Source organism: Trachypithecus francoisi, unplaced genomic scaffold (genome assembly GCF_009764315.1).
Source record: "Trachypithecus francoisi isolate TF-2019V2 unplaced genomic scaffold, Tfra_2.0 Lachesis_group11, whole genome shotgun sequence".
NCBI lineage: Eukaryota > Metazoa > Chordata > Mammalia > Primates > Cercopithecidae > Trachypithecus > Trachypithecus francoisi.
Window position 1 is genome coordinate 77,896,404 of NW_022681456.1, and position 21,533 is coordinate 77,917,936.

General features: G+C 47.4%; 2 protein-coding genes across 5 annotated transcripts in view; both read left to right on the plus strand.

Annotated features, from left to right (window-relative positions):
* The first annotated feature begins 1,162 nt into the window (after positions 1-1,162).
* MIP (major intrinsic protein of lens fiber) lies at positions 1,163-7,208 on the plus strand. The gene is made up of 4 exons (XM_033223527.1): positions 1,163-1,554; positions 2,052-2,216; positions 2,974-3,054; positions 5,252-7,208. Exons 1-4 carry the CDS (start codon positions 1,195-1,197, stop codon positions 5,435-5,437), a joined length of 792 nt encoding a protein of 263 aa, XP_033079418.1. The 5' UTR covers positions 1,163-1,194; the 3' UTR covers positions 5,438-7,208.
* A 37-nt stretch (positions 7,209-7,245) lies between these two features.
* Positions 7,246-21,533, plus strand: part of TIMELESS (timeless circadian regulator) — a 32,416-nt gene continuing 18,128 nt past the window's right edge. For all 4 annotated transcript variants that reach the window (XM_033221670.1, XM_033221671.1, XM_033221672.1 and 1 more), the window contains exon 1: positions 7,246-7,401. The gene's annotated coding sequence lies outside the window, so the exon portion shown is untranslated. The remainder of the gene's footprint in view (positions 7,402-21,533) is intronic.

Here is a 21,533-nt window from a genome sequence, read left to right on the forward strand (position 1 = left end):
GAAAAGTTTGTGGCCAGTATGACTTGCCACTATGTGGAGATGGTGGAACCTATCAGTATGTCCCATTCCACCTTCTCCATCATCACACAACCCCATGCCTAGGTCCCAAGTCCCTCACCAGGCCCGAGCACAACTGAACCTCTTTCCCCAAACTTTCCTTCCCCATATTATCCTTTTCCCTCTCCTTGACCGGCTGTTTCCCCAGATCTGATCCCAGCACACCCATACCTTTCCCTAGGGATCAAGGTTTAGGATGTGCTGATCATGGCTGTATTAGAGGACATTAGACCTTCCCATTGCTTCATAGCCATGACTCAGTTTCCTTCCTTTCACTACTTCTTGCTATGACCATGCGAGTTAGGAAAGATGAAATACAAGCTGATTCTAAGGTTTAACTATGAGTCCCTTTCCCATTCCTATCCCTCCAATCCCACCCCCAGCCCATGTGGGGATGAGAGTGTCTTCTCTCTGTTGGTCTCTGTGGCTTAAAAAGCCAGGCCTAGGGTTTGAAAAGGGAGGTACTGTCATGGACTGGGGGTAGGGAACCCGGGCTCAGAGAAAGCCAGACACAGCAGAACTATTTTGTCCCAGAGCTGCAGGGTCCACAGATTCCAGCCCAAACTAGCCAATGGGAGAAAGGCTTCTAATCCCTGGGAACTAAAGAATTCTCTTTAGTTATCTAACTTCCCTGCTGAACCCCACTCCTTACCCCCACCCCCACCCTTACCCCTGGCAGACTCAGAGGAGGCTGAGGTCCCCAGGAGCTCAGCCCCAAATGCCATGAAGTGAGCTCAGCTTGATGGACCTTCCAAAGAGAGCTGAAGAGTATTCTAATGTAGATGTCAATAAGGACTATGAACCCCAATTTTGACACATATAGAAGGGCAGACTCTTTCAGTCCCACTGTCTTCACCCCCACTTCTCATTGTTTCTCCTGCTGTGACCCCAATCCCACCCTCACTGCCATGGCTCTCTTGGCTCATCTCCCAGTTGAGACAGGAGGGAAAATCCAGCATCTTTACCATGTATGGGAGGGGACTTAGCCCTCCACAGCTGTGACGGGGTTAAGGGGCTGGGCCAGCTACCTCAGTCTGCCCCTCCCAGGGATTAAGAGTCCTCTATAAAGGGGACCATCCACCCAGACAAGGCCATGGGGGTAGCAGGGACCCAGGCACTGTGCCCATCCCCCCTGCCATGTGGGAACTGCGGTCAGCCTCCTTTTGGAGGGCCATATTCGCTGAGTTCTTTGCCACCCTCTTCTATGTCTTCTTCGGGCTGGGGTCCTCACTGCGTTGGGCTCCTGGACCCCTGCATGTTCTGCAGGTGGCTATGGCATTTGGTTTGGCCCTGGCTACACTGGTGCAGTCTGTGGGCCACATCAGTGGAGCCCACGTCAATCCTGCAGTCACTTTTGCTTTCCTTGTGGGCTCCCAGATGTCCCTGCTCCGTGCCTTCTGCTATATGGCAGCCCAGCTCCTGGGAGCTGTGGCTGGGGCTGCTGTGCTGTATAGCGTTACCCCGCCTGCCGTCCGAGGAAACCTAGCACTCAACACGGTAATGGTTGGCTGAGAGGGGATGGGAAACCTAGTGTCCTGACTCTCTGTTACCCTGACTCCCTGACTGGTGCAGGTGAATCAGCTCCCCTGGGGTCTGGGACAATATGTGCATGTGTGAGCATGTGTGTGTCAAAGTGGAGAGGATTGACAGGTGGTTTAGAGCTTTAAGGAAGGCATAGGTCCCTGGACTGATAATTAAGAAACCTGAGTTTGAGTTTCAGCTTTCCTTCCACTCCTTTCAGGTTCTTGAGGATACTTATTTTACCTTTCAAGGCCTCAGTTTCCTCATCCATGTAAGTGGCTGCAATCATTTCCATCATGAAGGAGCATTGTTAGGAGATACTAAGATGCAAATACAATGATTATGAAGGGGGTTGTATTATCCTTCCTCTCCAGGAACCTGATGCCATAAGGAGATCCTTGCCGGGGAAGTCTTGAGGAGGTAACACTGTGGCAGCCCTCATGAGCTGCCTCTCTTCTTCTTCCTTTGTGCAGTTGCACCCTGGGGTGAGCGTGGCCCAGGCAACCACAGTGGAGATCTTCCTGACACTCCAATTCGTGCTCTGCATCTTTGCCACATACGATGAGAGGCGGAATGGCCAACTAGGCTCCGTGGCCCTGGCCGTTGGCTTCTCCCTTGCCCTGGGGCACCTCTTTGGGGTAAGCAGGAAGGAGAGCAACTTCTCATTCAAGGATTCTGGGGCCCCTAAACCTTTCCCAACTTTTAAGGGTTCTTCCTGTCTACTTCGCTGTCAAACATGCACATTATCCATTGCACTCTGTACTGGCACAAAGGAATCAACTCTGCCCTATCCCTCTCTTGTGACTGCTATATCTAGTCCTTCTTGACCCCAAGGTAGAAATGCATGCATCATGGCTAGACATGGGCTTTGCCTATGGATCCATAGTCTGTTCCCAGATAGGGCATCAGTTGCCCTCACCCCATTGTGGGAACTCCTGCAGAGTCATGCAGGCTGTCTCTCTCCACTTGCTGCTGGTTGGAGACAAGACGCCATCTCTCAGCCGGGCGCGGTGGCTCAAGCCTGTAATCCCAGCACTTTGGGAGGCCGAGACGGGCGGATCACGAGGTCAGCAGATCGAGACCATCCTGGCTAACACGGTGAAACCTCGTCTCTACTAAAAATACAAAAAACTAGCCGGGCGAGGTGGCGGGCGCCTGTAGTCCCAGCTACTCTGGAGGCTGAGGCAGGAGAATGGTGTAAACCCGGGAGGCGGAGCTTGCAGTGAGCTGAGATCCTGCCACTGCACTCTAGCCTGGGCGACAGAGCCAGACTCCGTCTCAAAAAAAAAAAAAAAAAAAAAAAAAGACGCCATCTCTCAGGGGCAATGTGGGTTGTGGGGAGAGAAGCTGGGGTAGAGTAGGGGGGTGTCTGAGTTACAACTGTCTCTTTTGCAGATGTATTATACTGGTGCAGGCATGAATCCTGCCCGCTCCTTTGCTCCTGCCATTCTCACTGGGAACTTCACCAATCATTGGGTGAGTGAAGGGAGAGGGGCAAGATCCTGGAGCCCTTCTGGATGGTTGTGGACTGCAGGTTCCAGGCTGGATTCCTGCTTTCCTTCTGCATGTACCAGCACTCAGCTAAGGGGGCTGTCAGAGAGTTTGGCATGCCTGTGTGAGCAGGAATCATGATTTTGCTAGAAGGAGAGGCTCTCGCTCATATTGTTCCTTCTCTGGTTATTCAGGGAGCATGCACTGAGTATTCACTGGTTGCTGAACCGGGGGTATGAAGAGAGACGACTAAATACAAGCACAATAAATTCTGCTCTCAGAGATCAGGACGTGTTGTGAGCACAAACGGACCTCAGCTCCATCCCAGTTCTTTTTTTTTTTTTTTTTGTGACGGAGTCTCGCTCTGTCGCCTGGGCTGGAGTGTAGTGGCCGGATCTCAGCTCACTGCAAGCTCCGCCTCCCGGGTTTATGCCATTCTCCTGCCTCAGCCTCCCAAGTAGCTGGGACTGCAGGCGCCCACCACCTCGCCCGGCTAGTTTTTTTGTATTTTTTAGTAGAGACGGAGTTTCACCAGGTTAGCCAGGATGGTCTCGATCTCCTGACCTCGTGATCCGCCCGTCTCGGCCTCCCAAAGTGCTGGGATTACAGGCTTGAGCCACTGCGCCCGGCTCCATCCCAGTTCTAATACATTATTGGTTTTGTGTGTGACCATGGGCAAATAATCACTCTGTGCTTCAGTTTTTTTACTATAAAATGGGACATTACGAGAAATATGTGAAAGTTATATGTGAGAAACATTTAGCACAGAATCTGGTATAAAGTAAGTACTCAATAAATATTGGTTATGTTGATGTTGTGCAAGCCAAACATATGGAAATAATTTAAAAATTTTTCAAAGTTGTAAATCCAATTTCATAACAGCATTATTCACAATAGCTAAGAGGCAGAAGCAACCCAAGTGTTCCTCAGTGGATGAATGGATAAACAAAATGTGGTATATATAGAAATTGAATATTAGCTGTAAAAAGGAAGGAAATGGTGACACATACTACAACGTGGATGAATCTTGAGGCCATTATGCTAAGTGAATAAGCCAGTCACAAAAAGACAAATACTGTATGATTACATTTATATGGGGTATTTAAAGTACTCAAATTCACAGATGCAAAGTAGAAGGATAGTTACCAGGCGCTGATGGGGGTGGGGTGGAATAGGCAGTTGTTTAATGGGTATGGAGTTACAGTTTTGCAAGATGAAAAAGTTCTAGATATAGGTTGCATAACAATGTGAATATACTTAACACTACTAAACTGTACACTTAAAAACATATATATATATATATTTTTTGAGACAGTCTCGCTCTGTCACCCAGGCTGGAGTACAGTGGTGCTTGATCTCATGATTTCGGCTCACTGCAACCTCTGCCTCCTGGGTTCAAGCAATTCTCCTGCCTCAGCCTCCCGAGCAGCTGGGATTTCAGGTGCCTGCCACCATGCCCAGCTAATTTTTGTATTTTTAGTAGAGACGGAGTGTCTCCACGTTGGTCAGGCTGTTCTCAAACTCCTGACCTGTGATCCGCCTGCCTTGGCCTCCCAAAGTGCTGGAATTACAGGAGTAAGCCACTGTGCCTGTTCAAAATTTTTTATTTTTTATTTTTTAATGAAGTCTGGCTCTGTCACCCAGGCTGGAGTGCAGTGGCATAATCTCGGCTCACTGCAAGCTCCGCCTCCCGGGTTCATGCCATTCTCCTGCCTCAGCCTCACGTGCAGCTGGGTTTACAGGTGCCCACCACCACACCTGGCTAATTTTTTGTGTTTTTAGTAGAGACGGGGTTTCACCGTGTTAGTCAGGATGGTTGCGATCTCCTGATCTCATGATCTGTCCGCCTCGGCCTCCCAAAGCGCTGGGATTACAGGCGTGAGCCACCGTGCCTGGCCCCAAAAATATTTAATATGGTAAATTTTACATGTATTTCACACAATTTATAAAACATTTTTGAAAGCAACATACAAACTAATGCAACTTGATAACAACAAATAGAATATACACATGCTAAGGTGTGGGATACAGGAGTAATTTGATGAATCAGAAAATAAACGGTGAGTTTATTGTATATATCAAGTGCACAATATCTTGTTTTCCACTAATGCGGTTGGAAAAAGAGCAGCCTTGCTGCTTTGTCCCCTCCCCAAGCCTGAGTATTCCTTTTCTCTTCCTACAGGTGTACTGGGTGGGCCCAATCATTGGAGGGGGTCTGGGCAGCCTCCTCTATGACTTCCTCCTCTTCCCCCGGCTCAAGAGTATTTCTGAGAGACTGTCTGTCCTCAGGGGTGCCAAACCCGAAGACTCCAATGGACAACCAGAAGTCACAGGGGAACCTGTTGAACTGAACACCCAGGCCCTGTAGAAGCTCCAGCTGAATAGAGGGAGTAGAAAGCTTCTGAGTTTACGTGGAGAGGTTGAGTCAGCCCCTAGATGAAGAAAGAGACTGTGGGGAGGGGCATGTACTTCTTTATTTTTTAACTTACGTATGTGTTTTGTTTTTTTTTTTTCCTTTTGCTGTGTGAAATCTTTCAAGTTGCATTCATGAGCTGGTTGGTGCGAACTTCCCTTCCTCCCCATCCCACCTCTCTTCGCCGTGTGTGCTGATTGTGCATATGAATGTGAATGAGTGTGGCTGTGTCTGAGTTTTGGGGCAATGAAAGCTAAGGAAGCAAAAAGAAGGGCCATCCTATACCTCCCTCCCTTGACCCAGTATGGTGAGTACAGGGTAACCGACACCTTAAGTTTCTGGCCTTTACCCTGTTGCCAGTCAAGTGTGTGGCTCTTGATTTCTGAAGGAACAGAGAAGCAGGGAGTTACTCCTCACACAAGGCAGATGGAGAGAAGTGGAGGAGACAAGGCATTCCAAGGGTTAGGAGAAGGGACTCAAGGGAGGTGGGTGGTGAAAATGGAGATATTAGCCCCAGATCAGGATGCAGGTGTACCAAAGAATTGGGGGAAAGTTAATGGGAACATATAGCCTACTTATCTCAGGGATGCTTGCCCCAGGGACTTGGGTGGGGAAGTAGCTCTGAGAAAAGTGAACACTAGGATTTGAGCTGTTCTGTAAAGCCACATAAACCTGTCTACATCCACTGACTGGTTGTGTTCATTCTGGCATAATGGATCTCTTCAGAGGTCCTGGGCCAAGGAGCTTCCAACCTAAATAGGGCTTGGGCAAGCCTAGAATCTAGAAAAATTAAGCAGCTTAACTGGTCAGCCTGACATCCACTGGTGTGACTGCCTGGCAGATGGTATTTAAGCCCTAAGGCAAACACAGGAAATCTGATTCCTGGAGCAAATAAATGCAGAGGTGGTAGTAGGGGGCATGAGGGGAGAGGCTTTGACTCTGTTTTAATTTATTTAGAGCAAATCAAAACACTCCTCAAATGGCATCTTTCTGCTTTTATCACTAGTTCAGTGTTTCTTTTGTTTTGTGTCTGTGTATTTTTCTGTCATCTGTCCTTTCATCTTGAAGGAAATCTCTTCCAACTCCCTCATACCCCAGAAATTGATTCCTTCTATTCAAATGCTTAATAATTCAGGAGATTATTATTCGTTTGAGCCCTATCTTCTTTTTTCTTTTTTTTTTTTAAGAGAGGGGGGTCTTACTATGTTGACCAGGTTGGAATGCAATGGATATTCACAGGCACGACCATCGCACACTACAGCCTAGAAATCCTGGGCTCAAGCGATCTTCCTGCTTCAGCCTCCCCAGTAGCTGGGATTACAGGGGCCAGACCAGAGCCCTATTATCTTTTCTTGTTGGCAAGATCATCTCAGCAGAGGCCAGAAAAGACCCTCAACTGATCAATGACTATTTATGGTTGCTTTCTTCCTTTTATGAGCCTCTTATATACTTTGAAAGCTTTAAACTTATACCTATAATACAACAGACATCCCCCACCCCAGAAGACCATTCCTCCCTTTACTTCAGCTCTTTACTTCCTCCCAAATAAAACCTAACTTTTCTAACTAACTGTTTAAGACTTGGAATAGTCCGCTTGACTAGAAGAAGGGGAAGAATGTTTGTAAATTCACCTCTAATCGGACTTTGATTCTACTATAATTCAGCAGAAAATTCATAGCGCTGTGATTTTTAGATCGACCTCACATAAAACAATCCCTGCACACGCTTCCCTTTTCCTTCCTTCTTCACGAATCTCCGCCCCCAGCTCGCTCGGAGTCACGTGGACCAGCCTGGCTCGCCCCGCCTCGCTCTCCGCGCAGGCAGGGACCCGTCCAGACGAGCCTGGTGGCGGAAAGGCTGCGGCCCCGCGCCTGAGGGCCGTTGGCTCCTCCGGGCTTCTGAGGACCCGCAGGGAGCGGGTGAGTGTGTGGCGAGAAGGCGCTAAGCGGACACGGGGATCCTTTCGAAGCTATGGGGCCATTGTCGGGAGGCGCTGAGTCCCTTTTCCCGCCACCTGGTTTAGAGCCGGGGGGCGGGGCTCGTGCTGCAGGCGCGCATGCGCAGTTCTGTTTTCTGCGCCTTAGTCTCCGGCGTTGCGTTCCCAGGTCGCCCCGGAGGCTGACTTATCCCTGGGCTGCTCCGCACAGCTTGGGCCTTCCGCGGGATGGGGTTGTGATGGGAAGGGGCTTGGAACTCCTGAAGTAGAACAGAAGGTGCCTGGGGGAGTTCCACTTCGGAGCTCCGCATCTTGTTGAGACCTGAAAAAAACCGGTGTGTGGCCTGACGGTCAGCAGGGGTCGGAATTTACAGGCCGCTTGACTGACTTCCTGGGTTTTATGGAATGGATTTCTCACTCCCCTCAGTTGCCTAATGTTTGGGTTTGTCAGCTGGTCCTCAGCCGCTAATGAAGCTTTTTTCCCTTTAGCCTCTCAATTCTTTGCCTTTCGTGCTTCGACTAGTACTTTCAAATTTTTTAATTTTTTTTTTTTTTTTTTTGAGACAGTCTCGCTCTGTCGCCCAGGCTGGAGTGCAGTGGCGCCATCTCGGCTCGCTGCAACCTCCGCCTCCCGAGTTCAAGCGATTCTCTTGCCTCAGATTCCTGAGTAGCTGGGATTACAGGCGCGCGCCACCATGCCCGGCTAATTTCTGTATTTTTTTTTTTTTTTTTTGAGGCGGTGTCTCGCTCTGTCGCCCGGACTGGAGTGCAGTGGCCGGATCTCAGCTCACTGCAAGCTCCGCCTCCCGGGTTCACGCCATTCTCCTGCCTCAGCCTCCCGAGCAGCTGGGACTACAGGCGCCCGCCACCTCTCCCAGCTAGTTTTTTGTATTTTTAGTAGAGACGGGGTTTCACCGTGTTAGCCAGGATGGTCTCGATCTCCTGACCTCGTGATCCGCCCGTCTCGGCCTCCCAAAGTGCTGGGATTACAGGCTTGAGCCACCGCGCCCGGCCTTTTTTTTTTTTAAGTAGAGACGGGGGTTTCACCATATTGGTCAGAATGGTCTCAAACTCCTGACCTCGTGATCCGCCCGACTCGGCTTCCCAAAGTGCTGGGATTACAGGCGTGAACCATCGTGCCTGGCCTGTTTTTTTTGTTTTTTTGTTTTTGTTTTTTTGGTGTGTGTGTTTTTTTTTTTTTTTTTGAGATGGAGTACTCGCTCTGTCGCCCAGGCTGGAGTGCAATGGCCCGATCTCTTGGCTCATTGCAACCTCCGCCTCCCAGGTTCAAGCGATTCTCCTGCCTCAGCCTCCCAAGTAGCTGGGATTACAGGTGCCTGCCACTACACTCGGCTAATTTTTGTATTTTTAGTAGAGGTGGGGTTTCATCATGTTGGCCAGGCTGGTCTTGAACTCCTGACCTCAAGTGATCCACCCGCCTCGGCCTCCCACAGTGCTGGGATTACAGGTGGAGTCACCGCACCTGGCCCCATTAGTACTTGTACAGAGTAAAGGTAGATCATTTCATGTTAAATTTAAAACTCCTCTTTGGCCATCCACAGTTAACCTTAAATCTGTAGGTGGGTGTCTGTGGCCTCACACAGTCTGGCCTTGACCCTCTCAATCTCATTTTGTAAAGTTCTTATGCACCTGACTCCTGGCCACATGGAAAGATTGTGGCTGCCCTCTTTCATGTCTTAGAACTTACGTTCCTGCTGTTCCTTCTGCTTGGAAGTTCTTGACACTGCTCTGCCAAGTGAACTTCTCTTTGAAGACTGAACTTAATTGTCCCTCTGAAAATCAATTTATCCAGCCTCCTAGGCCAATACACACAATAAAAAGATCAATAAGAGATCAATAAAAGGTTACTGAGCGCCTAACACGTACCATGCACTGTGCTTAGCACCAGGCTTACAGAGATGAGTAGGACGGAGAGTTCCCGTCCCTTTAGGAACTCAAGTTGTAAGGAAAACACACGTAATTGAGTCTTCTGCAGTTACAGTGAAAGGGTCATAAAGAAGTCCTTCCCTGCTTCCTTCCTCCTCTCACTGCACTCCCACCATCTTACATCCTGATGCCTTCGGATCTTTAGCTCCATACTCTTCTCCATCTTCCAGACTTGTCTGTTTCAGTTCAGTTTAGTAAAGCATTTATTGAGCACCTATATTGTGCTGCGTAATAATTCCTGATGTGAAAGAGTTTACGTTTTAGTGCAGTTAACATAGGATAGTTAGAATGACCTGAGGAACATTCTCAAAACACTTGCCTAAGCCCCACTTGTGGAAATTCTGATCCTGTAACAAGGATCTGAAAATTCAAAGGTGAATAAGAATTTCTATCTCTACTAAAAAAAAAAAAAAATACAAAAATTAGCTGGGTGTGGTGGCATGTGTCTGTAATCCCAGCTACTTGGGAGGCTGAGGCCAGAGAATCACTTGAACCCGGGAGGCGGAGGTTGCAGTGAGCCAAGATCACACCACTGCATTCCAGCCTGGGTGACAGAGTGAGACTCCGTCTCCAAAATAAAAAAGAATTTCTGTCCTCAGGGAATCTAAGGCTAATGGAAGGAGTTAGGCTTTTAATTTAACTATTGTTAAATTAAAAATTGTATACAACATGAATTGTAAATACCATGTTGGAAGTCTGAATATGGCACACAGTAAACAACAAGGAAAAGGAGGTCACTTCTATATGGAGAAGTCAGGAGGAAGTCCTTTTTGGGCATAGTCTTTTTTTTTTTTTTTGGGACCGAGTTTTGCTCTTGTTGCCCAGGCTGGAGAGCAATGGTGCAGTCTCCCAGGTTCAAGCAATTCTCCTGGCTCAGCCTCCCAAGTAGCTGGAATTACAGGCACCCGCCACCACACCTGGCTAATTTTTGTATTTTTAGTAGAAACAGAGTTTCACCATGTTGGGCCAGGCTGGTCTTGAAGTCCTGACCTCAGGCGATCCACCCTCCTCGGCTACCCAAAGTGCTGGGATTACAGGCGTGAGCCACTGCGCCTGGCCTGGACAGTCTTCAGAGCTAAGTTGATACTTGGATGGGAGGCCATTCTGGATAGAGTAGTGGCTTGAGAGAGAAGCTTGAGAGGTAAACAGGAGAGAGATTCATGAAAGACTTTGTATTGTAGGCAATGGGGGTCACTGAAACTTTAGTTTTTTATAGTAATGCATGCTAATAGTAAATAATTCAAATAGTATCAAAGTGAAAGACAAATATTTCTCCTATCCTAGATCCCCCCAGTTCTCAGAGACAATCACTATGAAGTTTCTTATGTATCCATTGAAGTGTTTTAAGCAGGATTGTTATATGCCTAAATTGGGTAACCATATTGAGGCTAGATAGAACAAGACTGGAGGCAGCTGGGTTCATGCCTGTGATCCCAGCACTTTGGGAGCCCAGGTGCGTGGATCGCTTGAGCCCAGGAGTTAAAGACCAGCCTAGGCAACATGGCAAAACCTTGTCCCTACAAAAAATATAAAAATTAACAGGGTGTGATGACGTACCATATAGTCCCAGCTATTTGGGAGACGGAGGTGGGAAAGTTGCTTGAGCCTGGGAGGTCGAGGCTACCGGGAGCTGTGATTGCATCACTGCGCTCCAGTCTGGGTGACAAAGCGAGACCCTCTGTCAAAAAAGAAAAAAAGCCTGAAGGCAGAGAAAGAGGATAGGAAGAGGTTGAGTAACCTAAGCAAGAGCTACTCAGGAACTGAACTAAGGCAGTAGCAATTGGGATAAAAGGATAGACAGCGACTGATAGAAAAACTTAAGAAAGTTAAGTGAGATAGAGCCTAGGTTTCTTTTTTTTTTTTTTGAGATGGAATTTCACTCTTTTCGCTCTTGTTGCCCAAGCTAGAGTGCAATGGCGCGATCTCAGTTCACCGCAACCTCGGCCTCCCGGGTTCAAGCGAGTCTCCTGCCTCAGCCTCCCAAGTAGCTGGGATTACAGGCATGCGCCACCACACCCAGCTAATTTTGTATTTTTAGTAGAGATGGGGTTTCTCCATGTTGGTCAGGCTGGTCTCGAACTCCCAACCTCAGGTGATCCACCCACCTCAGCCTCCGAAAGTGCTGGGATTACAGGCGTGAGCCAGTGCGCCTGGCCGTAGGTTTCTTTTAATAAGGTGAAACTCTTAGCCTTCTTCACTGAGGGAGATATCAGTCCTTGAGAGAGCCAAAGTGGAGACAGACTTGGGAAGATGAGTTCAGCTTTGGATCTGTTGAGGTATCTTTGAGACATGAAGGTAGAGAATGCTATTCAGTTAGTTTAATATATGAGATTGTCAACTCAAGAGCTCAGAGGGGCCAGAAAAACAGATTTGCTGGGTCTGGCTTGGATGGTAGTTGAAGTGCATGGGAGAGGGTGAGTTTGCCCAATCAGGCCTTGTACAGTGATAAGGGAAGAAGGCTAAAGATGCAGGCCTATGGAAAATCAGCACTTAAGTAGGAGGAGGAACAGCCAATAAGAGGTCAAAGGGAAAAGTTTTATTTTATGTTGGATTTTTTCCCCCTTAAGATGAGCTAGGACAGGTGTGGGGGCACATGCCTGTAATCCCAGCACTTTGGGTGGCTGGGGTGGGAGGATAGCTTGAGCCTGGGGGGTTGAGACTGCAGTGAGCTGAGATCACACCACTGCACATCACTACACTTTTGAGACACTATCTCAAAAGAAAAAAAAGATGGAATACCCTTGAGCAACTCATAATATATGGGGATAGGGCTAGCATAAAGGGAAGGTTGGAAATAAGGAATAACCAGCTAAGGGACAGGAAGTGATTAATGAGGATCACAGAGTGCTTAGATTAGAAGCAAAGAACTAAGGGTGGGTGTTTGAAATATGTATGTTTTTAGGCTCGGGTGGAGAGAGGTGAGAGAGTTCATGTCTGATAACCTCAATTGTTCCTAAGAGGAAGGGAGCACATAAACCAGGTGGGAGGCAAGGAAGCAGTGGAGTGAAGGAGCTTGAGGATAATGATGAAAGTTAGGGATAGTGGTTCTTTGGGAAGAGACAATGAAGCTGACCAAGAATACCAAAGTGAAACCGGGCGCAGTGGCTCATGCCTGTAATCCGAGTATTTTGGGAGGCCGAGGCAGGCGGATCACAAGGTCAGGGGTTCCAGACCAGCCTGGCCAACATGGTGAAACCCTGTCTCTACTAAAAATCAAAAATTAGCCAGGTGTGGTGGCACGGACCTGTAGTCCCAGCTACTCGGGAGGCTGAGGCAGGAGAATTGCTTGAACCTGGGAGACGGAGTTGCAGTGAACCGGGATTGTGCCACTGCACTCCAGCCTGGATGACAGAGCGAAACTCTGTCTCAAAAAAAAAAAAAAAGAATACTTAAATGATTTGCTGCTGCTCAGGTTACAGGCTATATATGTGTCTTATATCACTATATAGGGTAATTTGGTTTTCTCCAGCACATCTGGGCCTAGATTTGAGTTGAAGTCTAGGAAGCAGATGGTTGCATTGATCTGAGGTTATGGTCTTTCGCAGGTGCGCTGCAAGGAAAAGAGTACGCTGAAAGGAAAAGAGATGGAGGCCACATGGGAAAATGGTCAAACTGATGTGTATAGTGATACAGTAGTAGGATATGTGTGACCCTGGTTTGATCATTTTGTTTTCTGTCTCAGAAATCTTCAGTGGCTCCCTGGCTTAGGTTCTAAATCTTTGAACTGATGGACAGAGATGAGGTTTTTCCCATAAAGCTGGGTCCCGCTGCTTTTCCATTGATTTCCTGATAGACCCATCTATTCATAATGGCTCCCTCTTTGGTTTTGTACTGGCAGTTCTCTGCTTAAATGCCCCTCCTATTCCCAGCTGCCTTAATCCTATGCAGCTTTCAAAGGCCCAGTTCTAATCATGCTTCCTCAGACAAAACCTCCTTGACCACTTTAACCTGAAAAGAGTACTAGTTTTTTAGTTTTTTCAGTATCACGTATTTACAGCTTGTACTGCCTTATCTTTTACATTGTCTGTCTATATTATGTGGGTTTTATTTCTGCAACTAAATTTCTTTAGTACTGCCATTGCACCTGCACACTATTTTTTGCCAGGAAGGTTCTCCCTAAGCATGTAGTAACTGACTATAGAGTCTGACAGATGGAGAGGAAATTAATATTTGTGGGGTTCTTTCTGTTTGTTTTGTTTGTTTGTCTTTTGAGACAGGGTCTCACTCTGTTACCCAGGCTGGAGTGCAGTGACACAATTTCAGCTTATTGCAACCTCGACCTCCTGGGTTCAAGTGATCCTCCTGCCTTAGCCTCCTGGGTAGCTGGGACTAAAGGTGTACATCAGCACGCCCGGCTAATTTTTGTATTTTATTTTTTGTAGAGACTGGGCTTCGCTATGTTGCCCAGCTGGTCTCAAACTCCTGAACTCAAGTGATCCTCCCACCTCAGCCTCCCAAAGTGCTAGGATTACAGGCGTGAGCCACCATGTCCAGCCAGAGGTTCCTACTTTGTGCTCAGCACTAGGTAGAGTGCTTAATATCACTGCTTCTCAAACTGTCTTGGTAAAGGACGAGGTAGATTTTTCCTTCAAGCTGTTGCAGATCAGTAGTGTTCTAAAAGCACTTCTGTAAAATAAAATTACTAGAAAAATAACATTTAAAAAGACATACAGAATACAGGCTTTTTATTATTATCGTTATTAGATTCAACAAACATTGGCTGAGTGCAATGGCTCATGCCTGTAATCCCAGCACTTTGGGAGGCCGAGGTGGGTAGATCACTTGAGGCCAGGAGTTCGAGAGCAGCCTAGGCATCATGGTGAAACCCCATCTCAACTATAAAATACAAAAAAAGTAGCCTGGCATGGTGGCACAGGCCTGTAATCCCAGCTACTTGGGAGGCTGAGGCACTATAATAGTTTGAACCCGGGAGGTGGAGGTTTCAGTGAGCCAAGATTACGCCACTGCACTTCAGCCTGGGTGACAGAGGGAGATCCTGTCTCAAAACAAAACAAAACTGTAAACTGCCTGTCAAATTGCTCTAAGATGAGGTCAGGAGTTCAAGATCAACCTGGTCAATATGGTGAAACCCTGTCTCTACTAAAAATACAAAAATTAGCCGGGCGTGGTGGCGCGCGCCTGTAGTCCCAGCTACTCAGGAGGCTGAGGCAGAAGAGTTGCTTGAACCCGGGAGGCGGAGGTTGCAGTGAGCTGAGATCGTGCCATTGCACTCCAGCCTGGGCAACAGAGCAAGACTCTGACTCTATCTCAGGAAAAAAAAAAAAAAGTAAGTTAATTTGAATTGCAAATGCATTTAATATTTTATCTGTTGTTTTCTTTTGGTTCTTGCATTTGCCTCCAAGTATTGATTTCAGATGAATATTGCTTCATCTGAACTGCCTGATACTTAGTAGGAAAAGTAACTAATATCCCTTTTAAATGTCCAGATCCACTGACTCTATGGTGTTTGACAAAATTCTCATCTGGTCTATGATTAAATGTGAAAATAAAGTCAATGTAATGAATTTTTTTCATGAAGTCATATTTATTCAATTTAAAGGACAGTATTTTATCCTGAGATTTTTGTCTATAGTTTTTTTTGGTGTTAAAATGGTAGAAACAGAATGTGTATAGTAATTGTGTGGAGTGTTTATAACAGCTGTTTGAGATATAATTCATATACTGTAAAATTCACCCTTTTAAAGTGTACAGTTCAGGTTAGGTGTGGTGGCTCATACCTGTAATCTCAGCACTTTCGGAGGCCAAGGCAGGAGGATTGCTTGAGGCCAGCCAGTAGTTTGAGACCAGTGTGGGCAACATAGGGAGGTACCGGCTCTACACAAAATTAAAAACTTACCCAGGTGTGGTATTGAACACCTGTGGTCCCAGCTACTTGGGAGGCTGAGGTGGGAGGATTGCTTGCGCCAAGGAATTGAGGCTATAGTGAGCCATGATCTGTACTCCAGCCTGGGCTGGTCAACAGAGTGAGACCCTGTCTCAAAAAAAAAAAAAAAAAAACACCAAGAAAACCCCTGTACAATTCTGTGATTTTTAGTATATTCAGAGAGTTGTACAACCATTTCTGCCCACCTCAGCCTCCTAAAGTGCTGAGATTACAGGTGTGAGCTGCTGTGCACATATCAGCCTATTGCATTTGCCTATTCTGGACATTTCATATAAATACCATCATACAATATATGACCTTTTGTGTTTGACTTTTTTTTTTTTTTTTGAGATGGAGTTTTTGCTCTTGTTGCCCAGGCTGGTGTGCAGTGGCGCGATTTGGGCTCACTGCAACCTCTGCCTCCTAAGTTCAAGCGATTCTCCTGCCTCAGCCTCCTGAGTAGCTGGGATTACAGGCGCCCACCACCATGCCCAGCTAATTTTTTTGTATTTTTAGTAGAGACGGGGTTTCACCATGTTGGCCAGGCTGGTCTCAAACTCCTGGCCTCAGGGTAATCTGCCTACCTTGGCCTCCCAAAGTGCTGGGATTACAGGTGTGAGCCACCACACCCGGCTGTGTTTGACTTCTTTCACTGAACATGTTTTCAGGTTTCATCTGCTTCGTGGCATGTATCAGTCAGTATTCCATTCCTCTTTTTTTTTTTTTTGACACACAGTCTTGCTTTGTCATCTTGGCTGGAGTGCAGTGGTGCAATATCGGCCCATTGCCGCCTCCACCTCCCAGGCTCAAGTGATTCTCCCACCTCAGCTTCTCTAGTAGCTGGGACCACAAGCACGCACCACCACACTTGGATAATTTTATTTTTTAATTTTTTTGTAGAGATGAGGTCTCAGTATATTGCCCAAACTGGTCTTAAACTCCTGGGCTCAAGTGGTCCTCCCGCCTTGGCCTCCTGAAGTACTGGGATTTCAGGCATGAGCCACTGAGTCCAGCTGTGCCCTTTTTAAATATAGACTTTCAAATTTGAGTTAGCATAGTTAGGAGGCAGGAGGATCACTTGAGGTCAGGAGTTCCAGAGCAGCCTGGGCAACATGGTGAAACCCTGTCTCTACCAAAAATACCAAAAAAATTAGCTGGGCACACCGGGCACGGTGTCTCACGCCTGTAATCCCTGCATTTTGTGAGGCAGAGATGGGCAGATCACCTGAGGTCGGGAGTTTGAGATCAGTCTGACCAACATGGAGAATCCTCGTCTCTACTAAAAATACAAAATTAGTGGGGTGTGGTGGTGCATGCCTGTAATCCCAGCTACTTGGGAGGCTGAGGCAAGAGAATTGCTTAAACCTGGGAGGCAGAGGTTGCGGTGAGCCAAGATCACGCCATTGCACTCCAGCCTGGGCAACAAGAGTGAAACTGCGTCTCAAAAAAAAAGAAAAAAATAGCTGGGCATGGTGGCATATGCCTGTGCTCCCAGCTACTCGGGAGGCTGAGGTGGGAGGATGACTTGAGCCGGGGAGGTGGAGCCTTCAGTGAGTGGAGATTGTGCCACTGTACTCCAGCATGGATGACAGAATGAGACCCCTATCTCAATAAATAAAATAACTCACTTATAAAAACATTATATTGGGATGTTTATTCTCTCTGATCCTGTTTTTCTTGATTTGTAATGTGGAGATGATTGTACCTATCACTGAGGGCTTGTGTGTTCAAAGTATTTAAAGCTATGAAGGCCTGCTGGGCGCTGTGGCTCATGTAGCCTGGAATCCCAGCACTTTGGGAGGCCTAGGCAGGCAGATCTCTTGAGCTCAGGAGTTGATCAGCCTGGGCAACATGGCCAAACCCAGTCTCTACAAAAAATTAAAAAATTAGCTGGGACCGGGTGCAGTGGCTTATACCTGTAATCCCAGCACTTTGGGAGGCCGAGGCAGGTAGATCACTTGTGGTCAGGAGTTCGAGACCAGAGTGCCCAACATGGTGAAACCCCATCTTTACTAAAAATACAAAAATTACCCAGGCGCAGTGGTGGGCGCCTGTAGTCCCAGCTACTTGCGATGCTGAGGCAGGAGAATTGCTTGAACCTGGGAGGGAGGTGGAGGTTCCAGTGAGTCAAGATCGTGCCACTGCACCCCAGTCTGGGCGACAGAGTGAAACTCCATCTCAGGAAAAAAAAAAAAAAAAAAAGTTCATCAAGCCCAGTATTAACACTTTGGGAGTGAGAGAGCAGACTGACCTCTGCAAAATGAGATCAGCATGAGTTTGGTGTAGTTTGGGTCTTTTTATGTGTTTTTTTGGCTGCCTAATCTCTAGCCAATGTCTGCCTTTTTGATTGATGGGTGTGTTGCTTAGTGCTTGCCTGCTGCCTCCATCCCATAATTTTAAGTACGTGCATGATATTCAGTCCATATGCATGAGTTTTGATGAGCTGATTATCATACGGGGTATGATAAGGACAGGTTTTTCTCTTTGATGCATATGCCTTGCCCTGAAGAACTGCCCCTTGCTGGTTTGGTCTGGATCCTGCCGGCCATGGGGTCCTTGCTTGCTTCTCTTACTTTTTGTGTTTTGGCCTGCTTAACTTCTGCCTCTTATCTTGCTTCTTGCTCACCTACCCCTTCACCTTGCTTCAGCTCTCATGTTCTTACTAATTCTGCCCTTTATCCAACTTTGAATTCCCTTTAGTATTATCCTGCCTCATTTTCCCTATTGTGCTGCTTCAGTTACAGTGAGCCATGGGACCACAGACTTGTGCCACCACACCTGGCTAATTACAAAAAAATATTTTTGGTAGTGGCCGGACACTGTGGCTCACGCCTGTAATCCCAGCACTTTGGGAGGCCGAGGTGGGTGGATCACCTGAGGTCAGGAGTTCGAGACTCACCTAGCCAATGTGGCAAAACCCAGTCTCTACTAAAAATACAAAAATTAGCCAGGCCTGATGGCTCATGCCTGTAGTCCCAACTACTCAGGAGGCTGAGGCAGGAGAATCGTTTAAGCCCAGGAGGTGGAGGTTGCAGTGAGCTGAGATCGCTCCACTGCACTCCAGCCTGTGACAGAGTGAGACTCTGTTTAAAAAAAAAATGTTTTGTAGAGATGGGGGTCTCACTTTTTTGCCCAGTCTGGTCTTAAACTCCTAGGCTCAAGTGATCCTCCTGCCTTGGCCTCCCAAAGTGCTGGGGTTACAGGTATGAGCTGCCATGCCCAGGCTGATTTTTTTTTTTTTTGGAGACAGAATCTCACTCTGTCGCCTAGGCTGAAGTGTGGTGGCTCAATCTTGGCTCACCGCAACCCCTGCCTCCGGGCTCAAGCAATCCTCCCGCCTCAGCCTCAGCCTCAGAGTAGCGGGGACTACAGGCACACACCACCACATCCAGCAAATTTTCTTTTCTTTTTTTTTTTTTTTTTGATAGAGGTGGGGTTTCTTTTTTTTCTTTTTTGTATTTTTAGTAGAGACGGGATTTTGACATGTTGTCCAGGCTGGTCTCCAGCTCCTAGACTCAAACAATCAACCTGCCTCAGCCTCCCAAAGTGCTGGGATTACAGGCATGAGACATCATGCCTGGCCGATTTTTAAAATAGTTGTTTTCACCAGGGAGAGCTGGAATTCCTGTTGAAAACTCTTATTCCAGTTCCAGTGAATGTGGGCCCAAGGCTGCAGGCTTGCCTTGTGAGCCCTGATCTGAGAGCTTACGATAGATTGTCTAACCCACTTTTTCCTCTGCTTTGCATGTTGCTCCACAGCCTGGTTTTGTCAAAACTGCAGAAGTATTAGAACTGGAAGTCCTGAGTCTCTTCCATTACCTCTTCTTTTCTGGCATCTGCCAGGACTCCTTCTTCCCTATCTCCTTTCTCCTCCTCTTTTTTTTTTTTTTTTGAGACGAAATCTCGCTGTGTCACCCAGGCTGTAGGGCAGTGGTGCTATCTCAGGTCACTGCAACCTCTACCTCCCCGGTTCAAGCGATTCACCTGCCTCAGCCTCCCAAATAGCAGGGATTACAGGTGCCTGCCACCACGCCCAGCTAATTTTTTATTTTTAGTAGAGATAGGGTTTCACCATATTGGCCAGGCTGATCTCGAACTCCTGACCTCAGGTGATCCACCTGCCTTGGCCTCCCAAAGTGCTGGGATGACAGGGGTGAGCCACTGCGCCCAGCCTCTCCTCCCTTTTATTTTGGTAGCCAGCAGGGATGGCTGTTACAGCCTCTTATTTTTGCCTTTCAGGTAAAGTGGTATGTTGAAAATAGAGGCTTGGGTCCTCTGCTGTGGCCATTTTTACAAATACTGAATTTTAGATTGGTCTGCGCTGGAGGAACCAAGATAAAGGGGGAGGGTAGCAGGCAGGACTGTGTGAGGTTATCTGTCTGGGAGCCTTGCCAGATATGGCTTTGTCTCTGCTATTAGAAGACTTTATCATTTTGTACCTTTTAGTGCCAAAGTATGATTTTGTGCCTCCTTTTGAAGAGTATGTGCTGACGCAGCATGTTTATAGCTCTGTTGTCTATTTTTGTCAGCTTCCTTGGAGAGAGGACACAGGGAAGCCCTTCAACGTGTGTGTGTGTGTGTGTGTGTGCGCGTGTGTGTGTATGCATATGTGTATGGGCATGCTTATGTGCACATGCACACAGTAGTCTTTCTAAAAAAGCTGGATGTATCTTTGCGGAGAGTCAGGGATTTTATACACTGAACCTGCCTCACTGGAGCCCAGGTTTCAGGGTCTGCAGGTGCCTGAGAAAGGATGACAAAAGGAAGTCTCCTTTCAGTTCTTCTGCTCACTCAGTGAGTGTTTTACTGGCTCAATTTATGGCTGGGCTGAACAGTTAGAAAATAATTTTTTTTTTTTTTAACGGAGTCTCCCTCTGTAGTCCAGGCTGGAGCGCAGTAGCACAATCTCGGCTCACTACAAGCTCCACCTCCCAAGTTCACGCCATTCTCCTGCCTCAGCCTCCTGAATAGCTGGGACTATAGGCATCCGCCACCAACACCCGGCTAAATTTTTGTATTTTTAGTAGAGACAGGGTTTCACTGTGATTAGCCAGGATGGTCTCAATTTCCTGACCTCGTGATCCGCCTGCCTTGGCCTCCCAAAGTGCTGGGATTACAGGTGTGAGCCACCGGGCCCAGCCAACGCCCAGCTAATTTTTGTAATTTTAGTAGAAGATGGGGTTTCACCATGTTGGCCAAGCTGGTCTCGAACTCCTGACCTCAGGTGATCTGCCTGCCTTGGCCTTCCAAAGTGCTGGGATTACAGGCATGAGCCACCACACCTGGCCTACAAAAATGTTTTTTTTTTTTTTTTTTTTTTTTTTTTTTTTTTTATTGAGGCGGAGTCTCGCTCTGTCGCCCAGGCTGGAGTGCAGTGGCCGGATCTCAGCTCACTGCAAGCCCCGCCTCCCGGGTTTACGCCATTCTCCTGCCTCAGCCTCCCGAGTAGCTGGGACTACAGGCGCCCGCCACCTCGCCCGGCTAGTTTTTGTATTTTTAGTAGAGACGGGGTTTCACAGTGTTCGCCAGGATGGTCTCGATCTCCTGACCTCGTGATCCGCCCGTCTCGGCCTCCCAAAGTGCAAAAATGTTTTAAAAGGCCAGGCATGGTGGCACATGCCTAGAGTCATAGCTACTCAGGAGGCTGAGGCAGGAGGACTGCTTGAGCCCAGGAATTTGAGGTTACAATGAGCTATGATCATGCCACTGTACTCCAGCCTGGGCAACAGAGTGAAACCCTGTGTTTTTTTTTTTTTTTTAAGGGAGATGATTCTTTGTGAGAGAGTGATAGGGAATGTACCAGTTTCTATTCACTCCCTTTCCTCACCTGTTCTGTTAGATGCTGATTTCTACTGAGATTACCAAGGTTTAAGAGTAACTTTGGAGAGGAGAGTGAAGGACCTTTCTCTATACATTCTCAGTGTCTCAAAAGCCTCAGGGCTCCTGGGATGTATTAGATCCTTGGTGGAATCACTGTATGGCCAGAGCTTGGTTTTTTAATTCCTGTGGTGCATCAAAGCTGTGTCTGCATGGAAGAGCCACAGAAAGTGGAGGGTGACAAGGTTTGAGCAATTTATTTTTTCCGGAGACTCTGTAGACCAGGCTGGAATGTAGTGGTGCGATCACAGCTCATTGCAGCCTCGAACACCTCGGCTCAAGTAGTTCTCTCGCCCCAGCCTCCTGAGTAGGAGGACTACAGGTGTGTGCCACAACACTTGGCTTTTTGTACAGATGGGGTCTCACGATGTTGCCCAGGCTAATCTTGAACACTGGGACAAATGATC